At 40.4% G+C, this 20774-nt stretch overlaps 1 protein-coding gene across 2 annotated transcripts; it reads right to left on the bottom strand.

Annotated features, from left to right (window-relative positions):
* Positions 1-2567: 2567 nt before the first annotated feature.
* HEXB (hexosaminidase subunit beta) lies at positions 2568-20503 on the bottom strand. 2 transcript variants are annotated; one of them, XM_057363798.1, is made up of 14 exons: positions 20076-20503; positions 19825-19982; positions 16454-16519; positions 15676-15722; positions 15347-15457; positions 12699-12800; positions 10958-11087; positions 9077-9257; positions 8173-8259; positions 7514-7586; positions 6697-6871; positions 5808-5898; positions 5465-5569; positions 2568-2754 (listed from the first exon to the last, which is right to left on the bottom strand). In XM_057363798.1, exons 1-14 carry the CDS (start codon positions 20366-20368, stop codon positions 2691-2693), a joined length of 1683 nt encoding a protein of 560 aa, XP_057219781.1. In that variant the 5' UTR covers positions 20369-20503; the 3' UTR covers positions 2568-2690. The 2 variants fall into 2 exon arrangements, with proteins under 2 accessions (XP_057219781.1, XP_057219782.1); XM_057363799.1 differs by lacking the exons at positions 15347-15457; positions 15676-15722; positions 16454-16519; positions 19825-19982; positions 20076-20503 and adding an exon at positions 15196-15271.
* Between the last annotated feature and the right edge of the window lie 271 nt (positions 20504-20774).

The following is a 20774-nucleotide window of genomic DNA, read 5'->3' as shown; positions in this document are numbered from 1 at the left end:
CAGCCCGTGGGGCCCATGGGGATGCAGAGATCCATCCACAGCCCATGGGGAGGTGCCCACGCCGGAGCGGGTGGATGCCTGGAGGAGGCTCTGCTCCACTGGCAGTCCTGGTAGAGAGAGGGGGCTGCTGCTGCCGGGCTGGAGCAGCCTGTCCTTGGAGCACTGTCCCCCGTGGACGAGTGACCCACGGCACAGCAGTTTGGGGAGCACTGTCTGCCCATGGGAGGAGCTCACATTGCAGCAGTTTTGGGGGAACTGCTGCTCCTGAGACTGGAGCCCATGCTGGAGGACTCACGGAGAGCTGTGTCCTGTGGAGAGACCCCACGGTGCWGCAGGGGAAGGACTCCTCTCCCTGAGCAAAGGAAGATCTTGGTGATGAACTGACCAAAATCCCCACACCCTTTTCCTTGTGCTGCCTGGGAGAAGGAGGGAGAGGTGGGGGAAAGAACAGTGTTTTAAGGGCTTATTTTACTTCTCAWAATCCTCCTCTGACTCTGTTAGTAATAAATTCACTTTRTAACTCTTTGTGACTGTTTTGCCCTTGGAGTGTTTTCTCCTTGTTCTTAACTYATGAACCCTTTGTTAAATATTTTTTCCTCTCTGCCCAGCTGTGGCAGGGGAGAGTGAGTGAGCAGCTGTCATGGGTGCYTGGCATTTAGCCAGTGTCAAAAAACAACAGYTTTTGGTGGAGAATGTGGGCAGTCATGAAGACTTTGAGATAATGATGCTAACTAGGAGAAATAATGGGCAAAACAAGTATTAAGCCATGTTTTTTAAGTAGAATGTTAGTGGGAAATTTTATGTTCTAATTGTAGTGAGTGATCCAGGGGTGGATTTTGTATATTTTGTCCTTTTGTTCTATGTTGTGATGATATTTTTTTAATCAGGTGTGGGACATTTTTTTTCTCTGTCTAATTTGTTTTTTTGTTATTCTAGGTGAAGATTGTATGTTGAATGTGGTTTTAAATAATTCTTAAATAACTTAGCAGAAACCACTTGGCTGGTCAACACTAGAGATCTGCTAACCGCCCTGGTCCTGCCCAAACTAAGCCTTTAGACACTGTGGAAGGAGGTCCCAGCTACACACAGGGAAGTGGCTGGGGAAGTCAGTGTGGATTTCTTCCCCCACGGGAAAAAGCAAACCTATTTGTGGGATTGCCTTTGCCCAAGGACCTGGGTGTACATGATGAGTAATGCAAAAGGATGGCAAGATCCACTGTGTGCCTTAGGGAGATTTAACCATGGGCTAAGAATAATCTATGGTGTAAGTTGTAYATTGCAGGAGGTAAAGTAGCAGGAGTGACATGAACTGATGAAGAAGGAATTTTGTAAGTAAGAAGAAAGTGATGATGAGCTGGGATGGTGTCAGTGCCCAATCATCAAGCGTACTACTTCTATCCTGACCTTCATCCTGCTGCAATGGAGACCTGGGGATGTGAAAGGAYAGGCGATAGTAATTAATGAAAATAATTGTGTTTGGTATGGCCRTAGTTTAAAACATAGTTTAAGCTCTATGTGTGGGAAAGAAAGGATTCTGGTAATGAGAAATACAGATAATGGAAGAGTTGGAAGATTTATAGATTATATAGGATCTAAGTGTGATGCAAATGGTATGGAATAAGGGGTGGTGACTGCATTGAGTCTGACTGARGTAAAGCTCACAGCCCTCCCAGTGCTGCGCCTTGGCATCAGTAGCTGGACAGGTGTTGATAACACACCAGTGTTTTGKMTATTGCTGAGCAGCGCTGTCCCTCTGACATTCCTACCCCCATCAAAAGGTTGGGAGTGTGTAAGATCCTGGGAGGGGACAGAACCAGGCCAGCAGACGCAAATCAACCAAAGGGATATTCCATACCATATGACGTCAGCTCATCAGATACATAAAGCTGAGGGAGAGAGGAAGGGTAGGGGGCAGTTGTGACTCTTCCATGTCTTCTTCCCAGAGGAACCATTACATGTGCTGCAGCCCCGCTTCCCAGGAGGTGTCCCAGAATCACTTGCTGATGAGAAGCAGAGACTGACGTTTTTCTTAGCTTATGCATACACACTCTTGCTTATTTCTTTCACTGCAATAAAACTGCCTTATCTCATCCACTGTTTGTTTTCCATCTTATTCTCTCCCCCATCCTATTGTGAAGGGGAGGGATAGAGCAGCTTACTGGGTACCTGGCACCAAGCTAAGGTTCAACCCAGTACAGCAAGTGTAAGGGATACTTCAAAAAATACAAGAAAGGCAGTTTTTCCAGGACAGTAATTCCTACCTACTAGCCTGCAGTATGTTGAGAARCCATTTGTTTGTTTGTTTACCTCTAGGAATGAGTGAATTAAGCTGTAATGGTTCTGAATTGTTATGGATTGCAATTACCTGATTACCTAGAAAAATGACAGGTGATATCTTGGAACAAAAAGATAGTTTGCTCTTTATTTAAATGGTGTATTAGCTTTAATTTTCCTCAGTCTTAGAGGGTAAGGAAACTGGAACTAGTAACTCTAAAGCATCACGTTTCATGATTTCAGAGTGAAGAATCACAATTTTTGAAAGGTTAAAAATTAACATTTTTACTCCAAGGCTGTCAAGTAATTTTATTTTAAAAGTGAAAATTTAAAGTCTTGATTCAAATAGAAACCACATGTGCATATTCATATCCCCAGAGGCACTTCAGGCTGTTGACAAGAAGAGGCTGCAGCAATTATGTCCCTCTTGCTTCATGGGCACAGTATCCAACGAACACTGGTTCGGCTGCTATGCCACGGCTGTTAAAATAAAGCGGAATGTGTTTGATTGTTATCAAACAACTGGCTGCTTGTGTAGGCAGGAAGAGAGATACTGGCAATCTATTTTAATAATTATATAAACAAAATTACTTCCAAGAAATAATAGATGGCCTATTTAGGGAGTGAAAAAGGGCCCTATTCTACTCTTGGTGTACTTTTGATTGAACCTGTTTCAATCAGAGGCACCAAGCTATTAGCAAACATGTTGAAAAGCTTAAATTCAGGGACTAGTTCTCTTGATGTTCTGCAAAATCAATTACTTTCATTGAAAAAAAGTCCTAAGAAATGCAAATATGAATCAACTTGACATTAGCATATTCTCCCTTCTACCAACTGCAATTTTCCCTTCATATGTGGCTCTAATTCTATAATCTTTATTACATTTTTGCGGGGGGAGTCAGGATTTCTTTCAGCTTACACTTTCATAAATCATTCTGTTCTCAKGTAGCTTTAAAAACAAACCAACCCCTATGACTTATGATGGTGCAGTAAGACAGTGCAAAAATATCTTTCAGAATTAAAGTAGTTGTAAACAAAATTCTACATCTTGAATGCTTAAGGTCTAGATACTACTGCTACTAATGTTTAAAAGTGATGCAGGTGAAGCAATTGAATAATGAAATAGCTCAGCTGAACAACTGCTGCCCCTAAGACAGACCTACTCTTAATGGAGACAAGGGTTGTTGTCTAGATCTCTGGAATATATGCCCATCTTCTTGTTTCCTTTCTCCCATCACCATTTCTCTGCAATCTGGGCTGCTGTGATTTAGACTGACTGAAGATTTAGATCTGAACAGTAGCTATTGYGTTCACCGACCTATTTCAAGAGCAGTAGCCTTGACCTTCAATAGGTGGAGTTACTCTTCTCCCAGTGACCCACCCATTCCCTCCTGTCCTRGTAACCAGCTGCAGAGCAAGCCAGAGCTGTTTATCCCCTTGGAAAGACCCCTTATCCTGCTGTAACTGCCATGGGCTGTGTACACACAATGAATAAAAACATTAGTAGGAACACAGTTCTTGTGAGCGTGCTAAGACTACAATAGCCTATACCAAGTCAGCTCTTTGAGGAAGCCCCATACACATGAAAGGCAACAAAACTGCAGCTCCATGGAATGTTAATTACTGGAAAGGAAATGGTTTCTCTAGTGTTTTTTTGGTTCAAAGCCTGTATAAAAACAAACATTTCCAGAACGACATAGCCTTTTTTCAAGGTAGTCAGCAAAAGAGTTTTTTTCTTAAGACTACTTTCTGTTGCTAAATGTGTGCAACAAGTACAGGGAGCAGTCCTTAGTCTGCTCCTGCATTCCGCATCTCCCATGCCAGCATTACCAGAGCAGCTGCTGTCATCTGGACCAGCTCCCTGGACAGCAATACAAGTACCAGTGTTAAGGAAGAAGATGGAGGTGCAGCAGTAGAGTTAACCAAGTCCAGGAACAGCAAGCCTTAGTTGACTGTATGTGAACTAGTGGTAGAGCTTCTGTACATTTCACTGTGSAGTTTTAACAATGTTTTCCCTGAGCCCCACCAGGAGATGTACCATACTAAGTGATAGGACATATGTTTTTAAAGCTCTTTAATCTTGTTTAAAGCCTTTAATTTCATTTTTAACTTGTATTTGTTAACTCTCTTAATGTATCTATTCTCTATATGTATATACACAACTGAGGATAATAACTTACATATAGATATCTTCCTACATCATTATTTTAAGCCAGCTTGAAATAAACCAAGCAAATGAAAACTTACAAGTCCTTCAGTAACTCTTCATTAAAGAGTGACTTTAAGCTAAATATACACTAAACATAAGTGATTCCAACAGATGCTAAGACATCTTCAAGAACATAAGCAGAGTGCTTGAGTTTTAAGTGCAGACTGTAACTGYTATTGTATCCTGTACTTGCTGAATTGTATCTACTTTCAACTACTTCCACACCGAGCTGAGATTTTCAATGACTTGTCATAAACTTCTGTAGAGAAATAAAATGGCATGAACTTAAAAAAGCTCTCTGACTATATAGGGTAAAGTGGAGTCAAACTTGGACTTAAAACCAAGAAATGTGAATGTTCAAATTACTAGCAATAAATAACCAGTAACTTGTCTAGGTACTTTTTAGGAAAGAACTGGGAGAAGAATGTGTTATGATTACTGCAAATAAAGTCAGTTCATAAATGAATTAATTTTTACCAGGGATTTCTTATCCACCCCTTTCAGCCCCTACGTACAGCAATATCTGAAAGAATGGCTTGYCCAAGCTCACCTCTTAAGCAAACGGCTCCACTTGATTACCTGCTGCAGGTCTTTAATTATTATTCATAGTAAATAACATCACCTTTTTTTCAGAACTCTCCTTTTCCTTCTGTTGGTGTACTTCTCCCACACACACTTTAATATAATTTTTGTTTGAAATAAGTCAATCAGTCTACAGGTAAGAGAAACACTGAAGAAACTTAGTATTTCACTGAAAAAAAGTGAGTTCTGAGAATTTTAGTTGCCAGCTGTCTAGACCTCCTGTCTTAATGTATMTGTCTTCCTCTTCTGTGACACAAAACCACATGGCATTGTATTTACAGTCAGATTAAATTGCTAGCTCTCTCCCCTTCTTTTTCAGGCCACYAGTTTATGGCTGTAGTTTTATTCCCTTGGTTAAAACATTAAGAACCAAGATACTCTGTAGATACTAGATCTTACCGGAGCATGCGGCATCGATGACTAACCAGCCTTTTGTAGGCATCCTGCAAGTTGGTCACATTGCTGCTGCTCCAGAGTCTTTCCCCAACAGCACTTGCTCGAGGCCTGTAAAAGTATACTAAGTTTCAGAGTAGGAATGGTTTATAATCAAGAATGGATAATTTTTTTTTTAATATGCAGAGTATATAACACTGATACAATACTTTAATATCCAGAAGCATTAGTTTTCATAGCTGCTTAGATTCAGCACAGASCACTGTTATCACTGTCATGCAGTCCTGTTAGGTTAATTAATGTTCCTTGTACCTGGCTTTTTAAAATCTAATGATACAGCAGTTCATACCATAATCTTGGTGTGAGGTTAGTTGCATCCACGAACTCCCCCCACAGGCAGGCTTCTCCACCTATTACAAGTTTCTTCTGTTTTTCAGATCCTGAATTCAAAGCAGAAAGTCAGCATTCTCTTTGTTGAAGAGAAGATCGGCATATATCAGCAATAACATAGGACTCATGTTCAGTTGTTTATCATACAAAATACSTATCCTGAGTGTTAACATTTTGGTAGTCTTGTTACWGAATGTRAGAATCACCAATCTATTTGCCCAGAGAAAGTATTTCACCATTTAKGCTCTGAAGACATTCCTCAGCTTTTGACATTCCTCAGAGATTTAAATCCTGATGGAAACTGTTCATTCTATCACATGCAGAACATTCCTTGAAAAAGTTACTTAGTCAGAGGTTCTCCCTAATGAGCTCTGAGAACTCCCTTCACAAAATAAAAGTGTAATATGGAAAAACATAATAGAAAAAAAAAATGGAAAGTGTAATATGTTTGTATCAACTTTAGACAGAGGGAGAGACCAGGTCTTTTTCCAGAATCGTTTGACACCCAAGAAGCTTGGTAACATGAATTCAGTGTCTGTCAACCAACAGCCATTTTGCACAACTCTGCTCCTAAAACAYCTGCCCACCTAGTCCAGCACTCTGTCTTATGCAAACACCAGAATCAAATGCTTGAGGGAGGTAACACCTTTCCCTGTGAAAAGTGCCAAGCTCCTTTTTTTTAAATATAAGAATTTTCCAGAGTTCTATCTGACCATAATTCCTTTTATTATGCTGTAATTCCAGTGAYGGAATGGCCACTGTAAACAGCTTTACTCTTTCCATTTACACTGTGCTACAAACCRAAAAGTTTCATGCAGAGAACATGAATATAAAAAAAAGTAACAAACCAAGGAAGTTAAGTGGCTCAACACTGTAGTATTTCTTCCAGTCTTGCCCATAACTAATGTAGTCTAAGTACCAGGGTGCTGACAGGACAGCAGTGAGCCCAGCTGCAGTGACACTACTCAGTTCATGAGCATAGTTATTTGCCATCCACACTTGAACTACAGTGTCKGGTTTCAGCTAGAAGAGGAAAAGATAAAACAAATAAACTAATCAACTTAACATAAAAACATTAATGGCAACCTTGATTGCTGTTATCAAGCAAAAGGATAATGAATTTCAAAACWCTCTCTTTTGTTTCAAAGAGGAACATTTTGGAAGCTACCTTTTGTTATCCCCCGCAAAGTCGAAAGCTGATTAGCTCTTTGCTGGTTTTAAACAGAGCTCACACTMGATTGAAGCCTAGGTTATACGATAGACAGTTAATGCTCTAAGAAGATTCCTACAGGCACCACGTACCCGAACAGATCTTAAAAGCTGAGCATCTGATGTTACTAGACCAAAAATACAGTTATGGCAGAAAAAAAAGAAGAAAATTCATAGAAACTTCTCTACTCTTTACTCTGATGTTTTAAAGCATATTATTTTAACTGTGTTCACCTTTATAAAGCACTTCAATGCTGGTGTTTCTGTTATGCCTATTTCATATGTTCAACAAATGATAATTTCAAGGGAGGCCCCACAGCTGGGTAGACTTGCTAATGTCAGCAGACTTGCTTTAACTCTTAAGAGACAAAACAAGAGCCACTTTATAGTATACTTTGGCAGCCTCACAATATTGTGTTGTTATGCAAGAGTATCTCACTTATTTTCCCATCTTACCTGTGCTTTGTGATCGAACACTTCTTGCCAAACCATTTGTCCTTTGTTGTAGGAGGAAACAATGTCCAAAATACTAGAATTTAGAAGTAAGATCAGGTTTGCAAACGTCAATGAACTTCAATGAGATAAGTACAAGCACACAAAGTAGCAACATTTTCTATCCCAAGGCACATCAGACCTTTCCCACCACTGCTTAGAGGACCAAGAAAAAGCAGGTTGTTCTGGTTTTGGCCTTCAGTACTCTGCCTTGCAGAGCATGTTCTACCATGCAGAACAATGTCCACAAGCATTAACAAAAACTGATGTTCAGAACTACCAGCAACTCACACAGGGTCACTAAATCTGTATTATTCAAGGAGAGAGAAATGTCTGCAAAAACTTCCTCCCCACCCCATGTGCTGACACTATTGCAGATACCCAGTTTAAGATACCTAGTACATTCTCAGTGYGTGTAAAACCAGCCTACATATCCATTTTGTGCCCCACATTTTAAAGCAATAAACTTTAGACTTGRTGTTTTAAAATAAATTGGATAGTCACAAATAAGTGGTAATTTTTCAAAATAACTTAGAGAATAAATCAGYGTCCGTATCTGCACCTTCTCACCATCCTCAAATAGTAACTGTGAAAAACTGAGCAAAAATTAAAAAAAAACATACTTCTGAACATAGTAAGATTCCAGTCGAGCATAGTTAATGCCAAAACCTTGTTTCTTCATGAACTCTTTCACTTCGGGGTTAGATTTCCTTAAATAATAACAAAAAAAAACAATTTTAAGAAAATATTTTTYTTACGTTTTAAACCAGATTTCCCAACCACTTCTATCTATGCACAGCAATTAGCTGATRCCTTAGGCATGCTGCAAGCTTGAATGCACAACAGAGCAGAAGCAGCAGGCTAACATSACTTAGGTATTTTGAAAGAGTTTCATTCCAATTTGAAATAAAGCCAATAGACTTAATTCTCCAGCAAAACTACTGGAGTCCCTGTTCTGAAATGGTCTCTGGCAAGCTGCCTCAGACTGAAGAGCTCTGGAGTTCCTGGGATCTCAGCTACTTTGTGGGAAGGTTGTCAACAGTTTGAGAAGTCAACAATTTTGTGTTTCTACCACAAAAACAAATCAATGTTTTTGTGTTAAAGCATTTGCCAGTTTTTTTYCTCGATAAAAATTAAATCACATCCTAAATGTTTGGATTTGATCTTTAAAGAGGTTGCAGAAATACTAACTAGATCAATTTCAATCCTCATCAAAATGCTCCAAATTCTTTATTATTAGTTACTCCAGCAGATAAACTCCAAAATATTCAAAATCCACCACCAAATTAAAAACACTAGTAATACATTTTAATACAATGTATTAAAAAGTACAGTATACTACTAATCAAAACAAAATTCTGCTTGTTGAGGATCACAAATGATCTGCCTGTAAGTAGTTACGTAGGGAGGAGTTGAGATGTTTTGGTTACACACTGAAAACTGTCTCATGCAACTGAGCTCTGTAACTGATGGATGTGGACAGGTTTAAGAGGTGCTAGGTAGTTGTTCTCTGAATTATCATCATACCAACAACTGAAGTCCACTTCATCTCCCCCCAAATGAATGTATGCATCTGGAAATACACTGCTGATCTCCTTGAAGAATTTAGCCATGAAGTCATAAGTTGTATTCCAAATGGGATTTACAGGTCCGAAGGTTCCAGTTGGCTGTYGTCCACTGTAACAAGGAGTCAGAAGATCTTTTTGACCTAATAAAAGCAATTAATAGATGATATTCAGTTTCATGTTGCTATGCTAGCAGGATGAAGCAGTTATCCATACTAAAAAGGTAAATATTTGTGCCTTAGGTGCTCACCCATCTCAACTATAATCAAATAGAGGCAGGATGAAATATGACAACTTGTACATGGTTGAAAAAGCCYCTAACTGGCAATCAGGACTCTGACTTTCAGATTTGTGATTTAGCACATACTAATTTGTGTAACATGTCTCTATACCTGGAAAATAGCATTTAGATAACTACTTCAACAAAAATAAAGCTTTAAGGAATATCAGAAGGAAGCCAGTTAGAAGAAAGCCAAACACAATGAGTGTGCTTCAGAGGCCTTTTTTCTCTTTTTATTACTCTGCTTTGTTTTCACCTAAGTAGGTGTGAGGTACATAGCTAAAAATAAAAGTCCTACCTCACTCTGATAAGAATTTACATTCACACAAGGAAGGAACGCTAAACAGAGATCAAAACTATGCAAGGGTTCTCAAGTTAAGATACCTCAAGCAACATGAACTAGGATAACTAAATAGGAAAAAATTACTTTATGTAGGTTGGAGATTCCTAAGTCCAATCTGGTACACTGTAGTTGCAGCACCAGCACCTTCCTGCCTGTTTGTTTCCTACTCTAAGCCCATTTTCCCCAAACAGGGCCTCAGTGCTACATTGTTTCTACCACCCAGCATACAAGCTTTAAGACTTCCATCCAGTATCTTGAATTTGAATGCAAACACAGCTTAGCTACCTAAGTCCATAAATAAAGTCAGGAAGGGCTCCCCTGCATCAYGTTAAAAAATGCTATGCAGAATGCTATCAAGAGCAATTGACTTTAGGGAAGGGAGATCACCTTGCTCTTMAAGTGAATGTAGTCCACCTCACTTATCACCAGGCAAGACAATGGTTTTAATAGTTTTYTGTAAGACCAAAGACCACTTCAGATGGATTATGAAAGTGTTTAGAAAATTTAAGTTTTACCTTGTTCCTTTCCTCCTCATTTTAAATTAYTGAGAAAGAGCCTGAAACACCTTCCAATATGATGACATCTCCACAGGATAAGTACAAGATTCACCCCAGGCTAAAGCTAAAACTATGAAACACTAGAAAAATCTTTACTTTTGGCCAAAACCATCTTAAGTAAATTCCAGTGACATTGCATTCAGTGCACACTGAATTAAGGCACTGACCCTTGAGTACACGTAAATACCAGCATTCTTGGTCAAGAGAAGTACTACTCTGAGACCCAAATGATCAGACAGTGAGGAAGCATCCAAGTTCACGTGTTTTACATACTGGTAGATTACCACTTTACCAACAGACAGAAACATCAGTCACTTCCAAAGAACTTTCCCAAAACAAAAATCTCTACTCCAGAGAAARCAACTCATTATTTCTAGTCACTGCCTTATTACTGTAAACTCAAGAGTTCTGAGTCCRAGGGTATCAGCACCATAAAGTCTAAGGCAGAATACATGTGCACCCTTGCACACACATCGAGCATAAGACATGTCAACTTCGTTCATTCATTTTACTTCCTCTAACCTGCAAAGGTCATGACATCACTTAGTACCTCCTTCTTATCAAAGGCTTTCCAAAGCACTTTATTGGTTACTTTTTAAAAAATCAATTTACTTTCTACTATTCACCACCATCTCTTTATAATTAATACTTTCTGTGGCATACCTTTTCCCCAAGACTGCGTGTGTCCTGGGGTATCAAACTCTGGGATAACTCTGATGCCTCTTAACCGAGCGTACTCTATCACCAGACGGACGTCAGCAGGAGTATAGATGAGATTAGAGGCGTATGCTCCCTGTAAAATATTCACATTTAGAAAGTTTACAAAGCACTGTATCAGCAGATCAAAAAATTACAGTATTAAATGAAGTATTACAATTTAGACTGGAGAGCAGTTTTACAAGTTTGCCATGGTTTATCAACTGCACAGAGAGAACTTTTCAGTTAACTTGTGAAGAGGAAKAAAACCCCACCAAAACATCAAACTCACAACGTTAAGACAGACCTCCTTGAGGAGACCATCCTTTCCTCCTTAGCTCACAGTTACCGAACAACACAGAAAAGCTATTTTCTATTCCATCAGAATTTTGAAAGATACATTTTTCAATTCTTCTGTACAGAGGCAAGTTATTTTTCCCCACCACATAACATAGGGTCTTCGTTACATAACTGCTGGAAAAATTCTGCCAAGTCAGAACGGAGTCTTGGCTTCCAATATCTCTGCTTCTTGGTTTTGATACAGTGAGGTCAGAATGGAGTCTTCTTCCAATATCTCTGCTTCTCAGTTTCGATACAATGACCAATTTTGCATCAGGAAGTCTTTGTTTTATGACACTAAATTTGAGTGTTAATTCCACTCCCACAGCGCCAACAAATGACCCAGACTATGACAGTTTGGTGAAACAGATGCTTGCCAAAGAGCCAAACTACATAAGAATATATGACTCTTCATGATTAATAGCACTTTAAGCTTCTGCTTATTTGGAAATGGTTTCCACAGCTGAGTTACTCAAAAAAGAAAACAGTAAACAAGAAGCCTTTCAAAGGGAAGCTCGTTAAGACAAAGGCCATCTCCCTCTCTCCAGCTGTCAGTGGGAAGTAGGACAGAACTCCATAGCTTTTACTGGACAGAATAATCYGATTGCACTACACAGCATCTACAATTTTTGAATTTAAAAATTCTTCACAGCATCTGCTCAAGCACTGCCAACATCACTTTCATGAGGTCAGATTCTAGCAAGCATTTTAAAACRGAAGCACAAATCTTGTACTTAGGCTTAGTCTACTTAACTATTTTTAACTACTCAGCTGTTTGATTTGGCTTCTACTGTACTGTGACAGAGYAAGAACCTCACGATGGCTCTCGATAATGTAACAAAGCTGACTATGCATCTAGAAATAGACACATTGCACTGTACTGGTTTTAGGAAACAACTTCACACTTTTGGGCCTCTTATAGACACGGTGTCTCTTGGAAAGCTAACTAGGTCTCAGATAGGCAAAAATACTATTGCAGTGGTTCCAGACCAAGAGCAGGCAGGAAACTCTTACACCTGTTTGAGTGGCAGGAAGTCTACCAGTTAAACCGATCAACAGAAATCCAAGCAGTATTCACCACTTGTGTTCATACCATTACTGTTTGAAGGCCTGCAAACACTGAGGATCATTCAGAAAACCTGCACAGAAGAGTTAAAGTCATTTACCATGTATCCAACAAGGAATACTTGAAAATGGTCCACAGACACTCAGGATCCTAAAAGTGGATCTGCTGGTTACTGGTCCCATAGCATTGTTTTATACTCAGCCAAAGCAGATATACTCAAGCATTGGTAAACACCACATTTTATTTCATGAAATATGTGTCAGATTTCTGCCCTTCCACCCTGCTCCAATGATTTTTACTCACCTTATCACTTAATTCAGGGAAATAAATGCTCTGGTAAGGGAAGGACTGATCATCTACTATATGCCAGTGGAGAACGTTGAACTTATTAAAAGCCATGGCATCCTGTAAYAAAGATGCAACAGAGTGTAGTCAAACACTTCATTCTCATTGAAAACCTAAGGAAAAAGGTGGTCTTGTCCCAGCATATCCCACATGCCTAGAACAACAACTAAAAAAGAAAAAATCCTCAAACAAAATCAATCAACTTAATCACCCCAAAAAACAACCCAAACCCAGTGWAATTCCCCCCCCCAGCCCCAACAAAGCAAAAAACCATACTAAATCCTAGAAGCACACCTCTACAGCTTCATCCCTCTGCAATCTAGTTTCACCACTGCTGTCAATAAGCTCTTGATCTCACCCCCATTCTACTAGCTTGTGTAGTATAAACTACTATAAACACAAATTTGTTCCTCTTTGGAACAGACACCCTGAGATTAGCTCAGGTGGTTACAGCATGGTGCTACTGACACCAAGGTTGCAGGTTTGACCCCCATATGGGCCATTCAACTGAGAGTTGGACTTGATGAGCCTTCTGGGTCCCTTACAACTCAGACAATTCTGTGGGTAATTCTCTATGCACCWTCAGCTATTTCAGCTTACAGAAAAGCTTACACTTTTCTAACTAAATACCTTGAATTTGAAAACAGACCAGCATGATAGTTTCCTACTACACAGTACATCCCTTCTCGCTAGACTTCTGCAGAATCCATTTCAAATGCAAACAAAATAAACTAGGTATTTTCCCAGCAAAAGACAGTGTTTCTCTTACGTTTTCACTCATAACTGTGCCAGTACTTCCCTTTCTTTGATCTTCAAGATAACCCAGACCAATGTTACCACACTTACAATTATGACTCCAGTTGGACAGTTACACATGAACACACCTCAAGTTATACTGGCTTGCTAGTCACTAGAAGTGTGTGCTGTGAGCAGACCAAGTAAGTGTTCTTCACATTCATGTTTATGATTCATTTCAACACAGCTGCTTCCAATCCCTTGCCAAAACAAAAATGTTTCCACCATCCACTGCCCCCCATAGTTTTTTCACCTAGGAGTATTTAAAATCTCTTCAGGAACTCTCATCAAATCCAAAGGAAGATTTATGTCTTGCCCATTCCCCAAAATGATCTTATCTATTTAATAACACAGCAGAAGTTTTAATTGCCACAGCTTCACGCACTTCTAAAAAATACTGTCCTTCTACATAGAAAATCATATCTGTGGACATTCACTTCACCTACTTCTTCCTCAAAATCAATGCCCTTCCTGGAAATACWGTGCTAGAAATGTCCTGGAAATACAAACTAGAACTGCTGCCCTAAGCATCTAAATACCACATTCCAGACAAGAGATTACTGATGCTTTTTATTAGTCTGGATTCAAGCAGGCACAGAGGTGGGAAAAAAAGCATACTTGCTCTTCAATCAGCAAAAGAGCACCAAGTTTTGCTCTGATAACAAAGTGTTGCTCTGTATTAGAGACAGACACGCAATTTAAGGAAAGAAAAACAGAATAGCAACAGTTAGAGAAACACAAAAATGGTTAGAAATGCAAGTCTCTTTGGACATCTCTTTTAGAYAAGACAAAAAACACTGACACCAATAGATGTGTTGAGACTTGAGATTCTGAAGCACCGTCTGTCACAAATGTAACACTACACTAGCACTACTTTCTGAACAGGCACTGACCTTGAAGGTGAATACAAGTGGTAAATACACAAAGGACAAGTTCTGAGCATAGTTCAAGGATGACCTCAGAAATTAAGACTGTTTGTACCCGCACTTTTTCTGCCTATCTTAAACCTGTTTTGCAAAGATCTGCAACATGGAGAGGAAAATTCTAATATTATTTCAGCTTGGAGAGGCAAGACAGAGACAAGACAGGACACTGTCTGTTTCTCCACTTYAATTTACCAAATAATCCCTCCTACAAGAATTTCAACAAAAATGGGGAGTGCAAAACAAAACCCCTCTCTGGCTTTGGCTGTTAAGCTCATACAACCTTTCCATCAAGGCTGGAGCACATTATTTCTTAGTGTGCTTACCTAAGCATTTCGGAGAAAGTTTTGTTAGGGTATTTTTGTTTGTCTGGGGCTTATTTTTCAGTAGCTTCCAGTGAACATTTCAAACTTCCTCCCTTGCTGTGTAATAMTTCATTACTGGCTTGCACTTAGCAGCTTAAGAAAGGACTAAAAAAGCCTGCTGCTGGACCACCAAAGTCTGCTCCAAAAGACTGGCATTTTCCTGAAATAYGGGACAGAAGCCAGAATTTGCAAGGTATCCCTTGTATTGTTTGATAACACATGTCCCAAAACATGCGTCCAAGAAACAATACATGAGCTGTTTAGGCACCAGAAAATAGAGAGAATTTGAGGTCCCACAAACCCCAGTCCCCTTTACAGATTCAACAATCATTGTGTCTCCCGACGCAATTCCTCTCCAGTCTTTGTCCTGACCTTTGCTTAGCAAAGTTCACTCTGTCCTTTTAAAGCCAGACAGAGGAGATGGGTTCTTCTTTCACAGCAGCTTCAGTTGCTACCTACTTCAGGGGAAAAAACACAACAACAAAAACCTTTAATTATTAATGATACAAAACTGCCTACTTACCAGGTTTGTAAGAATAGATTTCAATGGTAAATAATGCCTTGCAGTATCTAATAAGATTCCTCTATGAGCAAATCTTGGGAAGTCATTGATTTCAGATTCATTGACAAGAAACTATGAGAACAAAATTTTAGAATTAGAATTTTATTTTATAGTCATAATTTCAAACAGGAAATACTTTTTTTTAACAGAAAATGGTTCTTGAAAATCTCTTAACAAACTGAAATGTTGATCAATGAAACTGGTAGATCTGCTGTTTCTAGAAAAGAAGCCAGCAAAGAATGTGGTTGCCTGTTTTCAGTACACTGGATTTAGTTAATAGCCGTACTTACACTTCCATAGTCATCTTCATGAACTAGCTGGCTGAAGGTTTCCAAACCTGGAAAAATATCCAAGGAAGGGACCTCRATTACAACACAGTACTTGCCCTTAAAGTTTTAATTACAAACAGCACCATTACTTTTTACAGGCATTCACATAGCTAGAAAGAATGCTTTGTACCTGACTCTCTTTAGCACTGTTTCCTTAATTGCTCAGTCACTACAGTTTAAAAAATTCTGGAGACAACCATTCAAATTCTCCATTAAGCACAGATACTGAATACTTGTGCTACAGCTCAACTGTAGCAGATTAATCCTTAAATAGTAAGAAACTTATTGAGAGTAAGGTAGGAATTTCTGGTCTTGTTGTGCATCTATTCCTGTAATTTCTGGAATTGGTGAAATTTCTAATTTGGCACGAAAAATCTTTTGATTTATAGATAACTAATATATAGACTAACATTCCAGTAAGAACAGCAGACTGAAACTTCAGCATTMTTATTCTTTGTGATGTGTTCAACATGTGCAGTTTTACTAGGTACAGTAAGAGAATACTCTGTCTACACTGTAGATCAGACAGCTTTTGAGGCACAGCAAAGCCTGGATCTGAGATGCTGAGCATGTGGACCAAGGGTCTAACTGAAACACATCTGAGTATCCTTCTGGCCTAAGCTTAATTCCAATAAACTAATGAATGAGGGCATGGCTCAGTGGTCACCTGGTTCTTAGGCTGTCATGAAGTTTGCATAAATCCTAAACAAATAGCAATATATGAAAAGTATTGGCTTACCTCTTAAAGCACCCCATACCTCATAAGCTTTCAGTATAGCCACAGGCTCAGTTATAGTTAAATGATCTAAAGAAAAGAAAAAAAAAAGGCATACTCGTCAAGAAAGCATGAATTGACAAYGCAAAAAGGCAATTAAGAGATCCTTCAAGTGCCACATCTCTCACTGTGTTTTAAAATCCAACCAATCCTGTTTTTAATGGTGATAGCATGTAATTATTCATCGTCTATATTTTCCTGATATAATGCAAGCTCCTGTTCAGAGAGTCAACAGTTAATCACTATGAAAATAAAACAAGTAAGGTGCTTAGTAATGGCAATGTTAAAATATTGTACATAGGCAGAAATTCCAGTGAAGTTTAACCCAATTAAATGGATTTAAAATGTAGCAGACTATATKTCTGCATTTAAGATATAGGTGATAAGGGTTGGGTACCTAAGCCAGACCTAACCACAAAAAGTTTACTTCTTCTTTTACCTTCCCTATACATAGTTTATGGTTACATATTTTTTAAGAGATACAACTTGTTGTATAATAGTCAGGTGCTTACTATTAAGGTTTTACTACAAGGAAAAAAATCTAATAATAAAAACATAGAATCAGAATATTCTGAATTGAAGGGGTGCATCAGGATCATTGAGTGAGTCCAACTCTTGGCCCTGCACAGGACACTCCCAAGAATCACACCATGTGCCTGAAAGTGCTGTCCAAGCACTTGTTGAACTCTGTCAGGYTTGRTGCAGTGACCACTTCCCTGGTTGACCCTGGTTCCAGTGGTCAACCACCCTCTGGGTGAGGTACCTTTTCCTGATACCCAAACTAAACCTCCCCTGGCTCAGCTTCATGCTGTTCCTCAAATCCTGTCACTGGTCATGWGACTGAAAAGATCAGGACCAGCCCCTCCACTTCCCCTTGTGAGGATGCTGAAGACCACAATGAGGTCTCCCCTCAGTCTCYTCTCCTCCAGGCTGAACAGACCAAATGTCTTCAATCACTCCTCCTAAGGCTTCCCCTCCAGACCCTTCACCCTCCTCTTGGCCATCCTTTGGGGCCTCCAATAGCTTTACATCTTTATATCTTCCCTATATTGTAGCACCCAAAACTGCCCCCAGGACTGGACGTGAGGCCACCCCAGGGCAGAGCAGAGCGGGACAATCCCCTTCCTTGCCTGGCTGGCGATGTGGTGCCTGATGCACCAACAGGGTGACAGGTCCCAGGTCTAGCTACTGACCTGAGCACCAGTAGCCGGGCAGTGAGATGAAGCAGAATGAAGAATAGTATCTCAAGGAATTTGTAACAATCCTCCCTTAAGTTTAAGTACTGAAGTACAGTGCAAAGTAGTGGTGAAAAAAAAAAAAAAAGCTAAAATAATTTTGGTTTTGAATTTAAGGTGATTCAGTAAATTTTAGAGAGCAAGCAAATATATTTAAAATATATTTTTTAAATCACATACATATATATGCAAAAAATACACTACATCTACAAATCTATAGATTTATATTATCATTTAAACATCAAAGCAGTAATTACACACCTGAAACAGCAGAGAAAAAAATCAAAGGAATGAATTGCTGTACAATGACTTATTTGATCTGTGTCAATATGAAGGAATAGTTGGCTATAATCTACACAACTCAAACACTTATCTAAACTACCAGGAAAAGCCATTCAGTGAAGTGAGGAAAGTACCTCAAGCTTCTATGTTAACCTAAGCACTGATTGTACATACTGGAAGTTTAGGGTAAGAAAGAGAATTTAGAAGATTACTGCAATCTCCACAGGTAAATTGTAGGGAAAATGTGATAAATTGTCAAGGATTTATTTCCAAGACAACAGGGGTTGTTTTTCTGAACACATAAATGAACTTGGAAAATGTTATAAGCTACTTGGAACATTTTACACAACCAGATAAGAACTCAGCAGGGAAGACAGCAGGTAACTTGTACTTTGATTACATGTCCAATACTCTTGCTACAGGATAGTCACTCACTGATCCATACTATCTTATGTTAAGGAGCCAGACCACCCAAACCAGCAAGGAACCATTAACAGCATTTTTCAGAATTTCAAAATTAAAACTGAGAATTAAAACTTGATGAAATCTGGAAAGCTCAGCTTATTATATGAAGAAAATCTGTTATTTGTAAAAGAAAATTTATTTCTTAGAGCAGTGAGAAAAAAYTGCTTGTTCTAAAGAATGCAACCTAAAAATCACGTGGTCCGACAAGACTGCGTGACAAGCTTTGGTTAAAAACCTTAAGTTCATAAAGCAGTTCAAAGCTCAACTAATAATGAAGCAGCACAATAACCTGACTGGCAGAACAATGTCAAGAGCATTAGCATTTTTGCTGCTATTCCTCATTCACATTGAAATGTGTTATAAGCTTGCACCAAAAAAAAACCACTCTTTGGCTATATGCCCCAAAAGGATTGAGTAAATGTAGTATCAGTACATTTGCTAACAAGTCAAGTGGAATTAATCCTGCTGCAGATGTATGACTTAAGATTAAAAGGATTATTTTTCTAAGGAACTGTATCCTGGATACTAAACAACAGAAGTTTATCTCAAAAAAGAACTAGATTAATTGAATATGTTGATTTCTGTGTTAGCCTGCCCAGACAAAAAGCAATACTACTGCTCATTCATATTTCTGTCATRAAAATTCTCCGGTGATTAATACTTAATTTAGTATACTTCTCCACTCTGGACTTCAGCCATAGAAAAATGAAGCACACAAAAAAAAAATCCAATATAAAACAAATGTTTTAAAATCTTACTTTTGAATCTACAGATAGAAAGGAAGTAGATTTATAGGACTGTAAGATGAGTAACAAGTTCAACGAGCACTTTCTGGTTTTCCTGGAAAAACAGGAAATACCATGTACATATCTCAGTGTATGTAGCTTCAATTCAAATGTAGTCATTTCTAAGGACAAAGGCAAGCAGTGACAGCCTTCACTCAATAACTATCCTTTACTGAAAGGGATCGCCTCCTSACTGTGCACAGATCTCACCGAAGATAACCGAGTGTTGCAAAGCATGGTATCTCTCATTCCTAATGCTAGCTGACAGAAAGGCTAGTAGCAGGTAAGTAAGCTGCATGGAACCTACACTGCAAAATCCATAGGCGACACATGACAAGCTTAATGACTCACTGTGGGCTGAGATTTCCCAGAGCATCAAGAGCAAGAATTATCAATCGCTACTGTTAAGAAATGTTTTTGAGCGCTTCCGAGAGCCCGTGCTTTTCAGTTCCTTAAAGATACCAAACCTCTGCTGAGTTTTAACCGGACACGTGATAGGAAAGCCAGCGCTTAACGGTGCCGCCTAAGCCCGTGAAGGAGGAGGGGTGAGCAGCCGTGCGGTACTCACAGGCCTCGCTGGAGGTGAGGTGAGGGTGCGTGTCACAGCCGGGGTCCTCCGCCTCGATCACCACCTGCAGCTGGAACAGCTCGGGCTCCCCTCGGGCAGCCAGCGGCTTGCGGCCCCGCACTMGCCACCGGGAATGCCCGAACATATACTCGTAGTACCTGCCGGGGAAGCACAGACACCGGCGGGGCCGTGAGGCAGCCGCTCCCGACCSCGGGCCGCCTCTGCAACCCCCCGGCCCCGCCGCCGCTCACCTGCGGAAGGCGTCATGCAGCAGCCCGCAGCCCGGCCCTGCCGAGGAGCCGGCACCGTGCACCAGCTGGAAGCGGCTGGGAGCCAGCTGCAGYTGGCGGGAGGACGTGCGAACCCACTGCGGCAGCGGCCACAGCGAGTCCTCGGAGACGGCGTCCACCGCCAGCTCCCAGCTGGACGGCTCCGGCTCGGCCTCCGTCCGCCGGGCGCCGTGGTGGAGCCCGGTGCTCACCAGCACGGCGGGCACCAGGACGATCCCCAAGAGCAGCCCAGCCAGCCCCATAGCTCTGCCCATACTGTAGCAGCCACAGCGGCTCTCCCAGCCCGCCCGGGCAGCCCGACTCCGCCTCCGCCCCACGGCGTCGGTCAGGGCAGGCTCGGCCGCCTCAGTGCCCGCCCGCCGCACCGCCCTCCCGGCGGCTCCTCGGCGCGGCTGGGGCCTCTAGCGGCCGTGCTGGAATGGATGGCTTCTCCGCGCTACTCCGAGCGGTTTCCTCATGTAAAAGAATATTAACTACTAGMGTCCAAAGGAGAGCCACGGGGATGGTGAAGGGTCTAGACAGGAAGCCGTATGAGGATCTGCTAAGGTCGAGTCAGCCTGGAGGAGACTGAGGGGAGGCCACATTGTAGTTTTCAAAATCCTCACGAGGGGAAGCAGAGTGACAGGTCCCGATTTCTTCAGTTTAGTAACTAGTGACAGG

The sequence above is a fragment of the Malurus melanocephalus genome, unplaced genomic scaffold (genome assembly GCF_030028575.1).
Source record: "Malurus melanocephalus ecotype Western Australia unplaced genomic scaffold, MMel_1.1 scaffold_31, whole genome shotgun sequence".
Lineage (NCBI taxonomy): Eukaryota > Metazoa > Chordata > Aves > Passeriformes > Maluridae > Malurus > Malurus melanocephalus.
The sequence above is the reverse complement of the archived record's forward strand: the minus strand, read 5'-3'. Positions and strand labels throughout refer to the sequence as shown.